The sequence below is a fragment of the Gymnoscopelus microlampas genome, assembly GCF_963454915.1.
Source record: "Gymnoscopelus microlampas genome assembly, chromosome: 14".
In the NCBI taxonomy this organism is placed as follows: domain Eukaryota; kingdom Metazoa; phylum Chordata; class Actinopteri; order Myctophiformes; family Myctophidae; genus Gymnoscopelus; species Gymnoscopelus microlampas.
In genome coordinates, this window is record NC_139951.1 from 17,146,845 (window position 1) to 17,155,479 (window position 8,635).

At 40.8% G+C, this 8,635-nt stretch overlaps 1 protein-coding gene across 1 annotated transcript; it reads left to right on the forward strand.

Moving 5' to 3' along the window:
• Nucleotides 1-221: 221 nt before the first annotated feature.
• Nucleotides 222-8,226, forward strand: LOC311060601 (NHL repeat-containing protein 3-like). The gene is made up of 4 exons (XM_084078834.1): nt 222-829; nt 1,590-1,792; nt 2,232-4,761; nt 7,524-8,226. The coding sequence occupies exons 1-3, from the start codon at nt 568-570 to the stop codon at nt 2,829-2,831; spliced, it is 1,065 nt and encodes a 354-aa protein (XP_083934960.1). The 5' UTR covers nt 222-567; the 3' UTR covers nt 2,832-4,761; nt 7,524-8,226.
• Nucleotides 8,227-8,635: the final 409 nt, after the last annotated feature.

Genomic DNA, 8,635 nt, shown 5'->3' on the forward strand with positions numbered 1-8,635 from the left:
TCCATTTTAGATTTAAAAGGATGGTAAGAGGATCACCAATAATTACTACTTGTACAAACAGAACCATGCTTTTACTTTGAATGCAAAATAGATCAACTTCCTGTCGTTCAGTGTACAGCTGAGGGTGGGTTGACGCAGCTTAACGCTCCTGCAACAACACGACGTGGTGACGTTGCAATCCTTCTCAACCCCGCGTCACTTCCGTTGGCCCATGATGACAGTTGTCATGTGTTTTCTGTTTTCGTTGTGGAGAAGAGACGAGTTCTCTGCTTCGTTCGGACCATCATCAGCTTCACATGAAACTGAAATCTAAGCTGCAACGTTTCCATCGGAGTGCAAGAAATGCTGATACCGTGACCGATGTGAAGTTAACGGCAGTAGCTCGCTGTTTTCACAGAGATAAAAGCTAGCTAACGCCAGCTTAGCTTAGAGATGTAGATTGTTGTTTATGGGACAATCATTTACCATCCCAAAGAAGGAAGTAAACATTCTGAAAATTGTGTACAATCGCATAAACGAAACATCAGTCAGCTGCGAAGTCGCCTATATTAGTCAGATAATCTCGTGATGAAAAAGAGAAGTCATACGTGCCTGATCGCCACGACGATGGCCACGGTGTTCCTGGTCATGATGGTTCTGTACGGAACCATCAACTCTCAGCAGCCGTTTGAAGGGTCCAGCATGAGCTTCAGGCGGGACTACCAGCTCCTTGGAAGACCCCTGTACAAGCTGGACATCTCCTGGCCCAAATACCCCGAGCTGTTCGGCGGCGATGCGTTCGGAGTGGCCGTGGATCAGTATGCTGGCGTGGTGTACGTGGCCCAGAGAGGTGAATGATAATTATCTTCAATGTTTTATAGTGGTTCTCAACCCCCCCCCCCCCCAAAAAAAATAAATAATAATCATATTTTAAACTGGGGACCCCCCAGATAAAGATTGTGAAAATCTACAAGCTCACGCCTCTGGCTATTTTCGAATGTTTTGATTTGTCTTTCTTATATTATTTGGCCAATGTTTGACCAGTTTTTATAGTATAGTTTGTTGATTACCTTTGATGCTGTAATGGTATACAGTATCAAAGGTGGTAATTTCTTTTAAGTATTAAAACGTTCAATTGTCAATTCACTGTCATCTGGGGACCCCCCCAAAATCATGTGGGGACCCCCCCGGGGGTCCCGACCCACAGGTGGAGAACCACTGTTTTATAGTATACTTTATCCTGTGTATGCTTTTATATTTGAAACCCCCAGTCTTGTATGCTACACCAATTTCCTCAATTTGGAAAACATGCCACTCTGTCCATTTTGTAGTTTACAATAATGTATTGTGCACCAACTGAGCTAATATGTTACGGTTACAGGCTGTAACCGTAACATATTAGCTCATCATATAGATGATGCTGTAACTTACAGCATCATCTATATGTCCTGAAGAAATAGTGAAAACTGTGGATTGATCAGTTTGCTTGAAGTTTGATTAGTGTCAGATTCAAGTCATATTTCTACTTACTTTGAAAAACATAATTTGATGAGAAAATCAAGAAAACTTGGAATATTATATTTTGATAAATGTTCCGCTCCATCTTTTAGGTGAGAATGTGCCCAAGGTGCTGGTATTCTCCACCGATGGGGATTTCCTGATGGCCTGGAACACAAGCACATTGGAGATGCCTCACGGCATATTTGTGGCAGATGCTGCCTCATCCAGTCCCACAGTGTGGATCACAGACGTGGGGAATGGACCATATGGACACTGCATCAAACAGTACTCGCCATCTGGGACTCTCTTGCAGGTTTGTGATGGCTTTATCTTGGATTACGTGTTCATTATTTGAAACCCCAGTTTGTCACTGCAAGAAAAGAAAGATTGTTTAGGCTTCAATGTGATGGAGCCTATGAAATTAATGTTGTTTTTTATTTTATTTTTTAGGATATATTGGGCCATTATTTATTCATTTATTATTATTATTTTTTTTTACAAAATTGGTATTGACAATTATGCAGCCAATGTGTCTTGATTTTTAACCACTTTCAACCTGGGGTCTCTAACTTGGGCATTTGTGAACATTTTGGAAAGTTACTTTTTTTTAGCAGATCTACAACTTGCGCTGTGATGCGTTGTGAGCTTGTAGATCAGTTTTATTTAGACATTTTGGAGAATAATTCCACAAATTAGAACAGAGTTCAACTGTTGGAGTGACTGAATATTTTTATACATGCTGTCCACTCCAGGTGCTGGGTACACCGGGTAAGGCTGGGTCTGGGATGAACCCACTGCAGTTTGACCAGCCAGCTGAGATCTTTGTCCACAGCTCTGGAGAGATATATATCGTTGACGGTGATGGAGGGATGAATAACCGCCTCATCAAGCTGTCAAGGGACCAGGAAGTGCTGTGGATGCATGGTGAGAAAGGCCAGGGCCTGGCACAGTTCTACATCCCACACAGTGTCACTGTAGACAACTGTCAGAGGGTGTGGGTGGCCGACAGAGGGAACAAGAGGATCCAGGTGTTCAACTCTGTCACCGGGGACTGGCTGGGGACATGGGGGAGCTGCTTCACCGAGGATGCACCGTACTCTGTCCGACTAACCCCGGACAAGAAGTACTTTGTCGTCGTTCAGCTGAACACCAATCAGATCACTCTGCTGGATGCACCTCCGGTGGGAGTGATTGGTCAGTGCCAGGTGGTGAGCGTGATCCAATTGGCTGATGAAGTAAAACCCCACCTGGTGGATTTGGATGTGAAGACAGGGGCTTTGTATGTGGCGGAGATCGGAGCCCAGCAAGCCCAGAAGTTTACTCCCTTCAGTCTGGGTGGGAGTTTCCTGTAGAAAGTAAAGCTGCAGAATTCATTGAGAAAGTATTGACATCGCAATATATTCCACACTGCAAGAGGTTGAATTTTGTTTTACTAAATTATTTTGGAAGAGAAAGGCTTTTAGTTAGCTTCCTAAGCAGGGTGTTCTTGTTCTTTTACATGTGATTACACTTGGAGTTAGGAAACGTGATTGTTTTCAAAGATCTGATCTAAGACCAATATAACATTATTACTTTAGCCTTTTGCCTCTACTCTACCTTTTTGCCTCTTTTTGCAAACTGGAATTTGTCCATTGCATGTTTCTCTTTGAATAATATACTTATAACCTCTAGCAGTTCTAGAAAGAGGTTAGAGCAACAAAATGTGCCACACTGCATGTTGTAGCTTAAGGTATCATTTACACCAGCTGTGCTAAAATCTGTTACTGCATAATCCATTATGTACTTAATGAAAAATATGTTCTGTCCCAAAAAAAAGAACATTTGAGGATAATTTAATGGATAATTTAATGCTTATAGCTTAATCAGTGTTAAATATCAAGTTTCTCAACTCTTAAATGCAGTTTAGCCTTATTTGCTGCTTTTGGTACATGTTCTCTTAGTAGTAGTGCTTTAAATTTGGTTAAATGGAGTAAACAATGTCTCAAAAAATGTCATTATCATTACTCAATTAGCATTCTAGTTTGCTGTGCCCTGCCTGGCTGGAGGGTCATTGCCACCGACCACAGTCAGATCTTAGTGTTTCTCTGTTAATTTAAGTGTAAGCGTGAGGACTGGCGTATTGTAGTTTAATACTAGTTGTTTGTTTAGTGTAAGTGTAAAGACTGGGGCATTTTCATCCAGCACATCAATGACTCCTGTGAGTCCTGTCCTAATTCAGGATGTTATCAGATTGTTTCCACTGTCCATTTCTCTACTACGCTTCAGTCCCTTCACATACAGCAGCTTTTTTTTAGCCTACAGTGAATTTTAGTATAAGTGTTGTAAAATAGGCTTTTTTTGTGTTGATTTTCTGTTTTCTATGAAACTGAATTGTTTAACTCTTTATAAGAGTATTTATTTTTTCATATTAGCAAAGCTTTAACATTAAATCAGTATATATGCCAGCAGAGACATTTCTCCACTAAATTGTACTTGAAGTTGCAGTCTAATAAAACTATGTCCGTATTATATAGTATGAGCACTGTTGTAGCACAAACTGAGCATTTTGTAGCTTATTGATCTATATTATTATATATATTCTTGTCATGTGGTAACTGACCAGAAACAGACCCATGATCCATAGCTTAAGAAAAGTGTTCTATATCATTCAGAAAATAAACAGTGGTCTTGTAAGCCAGCTACTACAGAACACAGCTTGTAAATATGATTCACTTGCATGGTCATAACTTTAACCAGTTGTGACAAATCGGCCTGCTTAAAATGCCATAATATGATTAAATGCCAAACTTATGTAATAAATGAAATATATTTTACAAATGTTTTATAGTAAATGCATTCTGAAGCAGTGGTCACTTCAATGTGATGATGATGATTATTATATCATCTGATCAGTCATGGCAAGACTGGATCTGGATTCTGTCAAGTCAATTTTATTTAAATATAACATCAAATCACAACAAAATCCATGACGCATCAGGAGAGAGAAGCCAATAGTGTTTCCATTTTGGCTACTCATTTTTGTTTCATCATTTGATCTTGGAAAAATGTTTGTCCCGACCTGACAATATATCGTCTGTTTTAGAGTTCAAAGAGATGGGGAGACCCATGTTACTGAACATTATAGCAATGATTACTATGGGAATATTGGTCTTAAAAACGTATTTTAACAAAAGAAATATCACCGCCGTTTTAATTTACATATTAAATGCTGTTTCATTGCATAAAGTAGAGAAATATTTAGCATTTTTCTACCATGTAGATTGCTAACAGTATACAGTTTCAGTTAGTTATCGTTTCTTTTTTTATTTTAGTTTTCCTTTGTTCAGTTAACGATCATTTTTAAATTTTAGTTTTCGTTATTTTGTTTGTTTCCGTTAACTACAATAACCTTCTAGTATAGATGTCCTTTCCTTCTTTACATAACCTTGTAGGAGTGAGGATAGTGAATAGCGTTGCACACACATACCCGCAACTCATTGCAGTGGTTATCACACGTTTGAATTTCAAGGAGAACCAGTTTGATATGCATTAGTCCACAGACCTTTTGTTCTCTTGTCTGGAACTTTTTCGTCTGTTGTTGTTCGTTGTCATGTTGTCAGGTTGTCAGGTTGTTGTTGTCGGTTGTCATGGCTACCAGTTCCCACCTTACATTGTGTGGGAGTTCCGACTGATCCAGACCGTACTGAATGACTGCTAGCTTGCATATCGTCTTGAGACTAGGACTCAAGTCTAAGACCAACATGTGTTCTGTGTATCTTCCAAAGAGGATGATACGATGTCCCACCATGCAACAGCACATAATCCCATAAGGCCAAGGGGAAAGGCCCGGGCCTTTCCCCTTGGGCTCAACCTTCTTCCAGGAGAAGGTCTCTGTGTTGAATTTCCACAGATCATTCGGGGTCTGGATACTGTACTCGCAACCAAGTATGTACAGCTCTCCATTGTAGGTAAAGGCTGAATGACGCCATGGTTCTTCTGGATGAGGCTGTGCAGAAGATGTGTTCAGCCAGCAGTTGGTGTTTGTGTCAAACACTCCGATATTGTTGAATCCCCAGCCCCCGAATACAAACATCTTTGTCCCGATGATGTTGGCAGAGTGACATCGTGAAGTAGGTGGTGGAATGCCCCTGGCGTTAATTGAAGACCAGACCATTGTGGTGGTGTCCAGCTTGTAGATGTCATTAGTTATAGGCTGCTGGCTTTTGCCTCCATAGATGTACACAGCCTTCCCCAAGACACAGGCTGAGTGGTCGTACCTCCCCTCTGGAACGGCCCCAGAAACCTTGGTCTTCAGCCATCTGTGGGTGTCCACATCAAATGCATAAAGCCTGTTGCAGTAAGGTGGTTTCCTTCCCCAGATGTAGATGACATATTCTACCAGCACGGCTGTGTGGCCCACACACCTGAAGGGAACCTCAGGGGGGAGTTTTCCTCTTCCAGATGTCACTGGGGTTAACTTCATCCAGTCCAAAGACACAGTGTTGAAGACGTACACTTCCATCTCGTTCTTGTAGAACATGTTGGAGCAGCCTCCAAATGAGTACACCTTGTGCTCCACTGCAACGACAACATCATCCGGCTTCAGTCCTCCTTTCAGATGAACTGTCCAGCGCAGCATTCCCACACCTAGCACTCACTGTACGATGGAATGGATCTAAATTAAAGGCGTGTGCTGCGGTGATAACTTTCAGCTCACAACTGTTAGCATTAGTCAGTCTTAATGATTGCTCATGTGATCTGTGAAAGATATTCCACGTTCCTTTTATACTATGCTCCCCGAGATGGAAGTAAGTCATGTCATGGATGTCCATATTTGGTCATTACAGTGGAGGAAATATTGAGCTTGTATATCTGCCATTTATGAATAGCCAAAGTATCAGATAATGGTTAAAGTGGTTAAAATCTAAAACGACAAATGCTTTCCCGGTCTTAGTGGGATAAAAGTCTTTTTTGGGTGGTGTTGTATTTCCAAGAGTGGACAAATGGGAGAGTTAAATGGACACTGGTCAAATTAATGCTGGAGGGGTCCCTGTGTCCATTTCCTGTCTGTTGTATGTGCCTGCAAACTAAACAAGCCCCCAAATTGGTATTTTAGTAAACACACTGTGTTCTATTTAGTCCTGACGGGACATCTTGCTGAGAGAAAAAACACAGTGTGTTTTTGACAGCTTGATGGTAAACGATCAATATGTTTTAGTCATAAAATAGATGTAGTTGTGCAATCTTTCTTATCTTCACACATACAACAGCTAGATTAAAACTGTGATAGGCTATTCAAATTCGGTACTGTATCCATCTATTGACAGCATTCGCCAAGAGGTGATTAGTTGGAACACTTTTGTCCGTCCGTCTGTGATCAGCTAATCTCCGGCACCGTTCGCTTGATCGCAGCGAAACTGTGCACACACACTCCCTGGATGCCATTTTAGAAATTCTGCCCCACATTTTTCACATGGGCTTGTTGTAGCGCCACCAGGAGGCCGCTTTTTGCAAAACACATTTTTTGATAGTACTCCTACAGGTTTTATCCAAACGCTACGCAAATTGGTACACAGTATGTCTATAGTCATTAAACCAAACGTGTCCCACATTTCACGCAAATCGGTACACAGTATCTCTATAGTCATGTGATCAAGTCGTATCTGTTTTATTTTTCATATTCCATCTTGATTGGCTAAGATTGACATCTAAAATTTGCAGGAGCGGCCCTTTTGGAACAAAAATGCTGCAAATCATGAACGCAGCATCCAATTGCAGTGGAACTTTGCACGCATATTTGCACAACGTTGAGGAACAAATGCCACCCTTTCTACATTGCCCTATTATCGAGGAGCACTTTTTCTAGTTGACTATGTTCCAACAGTGGATGGGGAACCCTACAAAGTATTGTGCTGGGCAGATGGCCTAAGCATCGACAGGATGTGGCCCAGCCGTCAATGCAGGATGACTGGATCATCACCTGCATTCAGATTTGAAGGGCTTGTGGAAGCCCCACCAGAATTTCACAAGGAATCAGTGTATTGCCAGGTAACCAACTGTAACAGTACAGCTTGCGCTAGCACCAATCAGAACAGATGGTACTGTAGATTAGAATGACCTGAGGTCAAACTATACTTATTCTAACTCCACTCTCCAATCAACGAATGCCAAAATGTTGGGAGAGTGGCCTCTCCATCATCCATATGTATAACAGTACCTTTATGACCGTGAAACCTGCTGCATCTAGATGTTTGGATAATTATTTTATGTATCTGGTTTTCATGGACTGTATGTGCCTGTACACTTGTATGATTTTGAAGTTGTAAGATGTGATGCATATTGAATATAATGTCCATACATGGAACATTATAATTAATTCTGTTTTTATCATTTCTCTCTTGGCTGGACACCCCAGGGTGGATGGTATTTAAAATAAAACCACTCAATAATTGACCTTTGACCTGTTGTACCGGCTTTGAACAGCTGTAGATGGAACATCATAGGATATTTTGTAGACTGAGGTAATGAGAAAAGTGATGTTTTTAATAATTGTACGTGGTTGAAATTATTTGTTGCTTACTGTTAACAATTTGAATTCCCATTTAGCTATTGCTTTGAAATACACATGCTGCTGTAAATATAATTTCAGGTGATAAGAACAATGTAACTGGTCCCTCATCAGCTATAAGCTGCTGCTTTTAAAAATAAATAACTGAATGTTAAATGAAATTGGCAGCAAACTTCAGTTAGGAGAAGTAGCCTTGTGACTGGGACATTGCTTTTGTTTGGAGAAAATAAGAAGTAGTGCATAACGCTCTTCCTCATTTGAGGTTTTGTCAAGGCTTCTTGAAGCAAGTGTCTTAAAACCCAGTTACTCTGTTGGGTTACTCATGTGACCACATTTAGACAGCAATAGAATTTATGCTGGCCATTGACCTAAATGTCTGTTCCTGTGGTTATTGAGTGCATATGGCTGTATATTGTATCTGAAAAAAAGAGTAGTTTATGTTCAGCAAATCCTCTCATTGTAAAAGCATGCAAAGTATTAAATGCCACCACAGTATATGGGAAGACGGGAGTGAGCCTCTCTGTGATGGATCTTTTCTCATTACACCACTAGATGGTGCTCAAGTCATTCCCAATGATTTGCTATGGTTAGGCATTAAACAAACCCTCA

Excerpts from the sequence above, each read along its gene's own strand:
- LOC311060601 (XM_084078834.1), top strand. The coding sequence starts at position 568 with ATGAAAAAGAGAAGTCATACGTGCCTGATCGCCACGACGATGGCCACG. Across the intron at positions 830-1,589 it reads GGTGTACGTGGCCCAGAGAG|GTGAGAATGTGCCCAAGGTG; the intron begins GTGAATGATAAT and ends TCCATCTTTTAG. Across the intron at positions 1,793-2,231 it reads CATCTGGGACTCTCTTGCAG|GTGCTGGGTACACCGGGTAA; the intron begins GTTTGTGATGGC and ends TGTCCACTCCAG.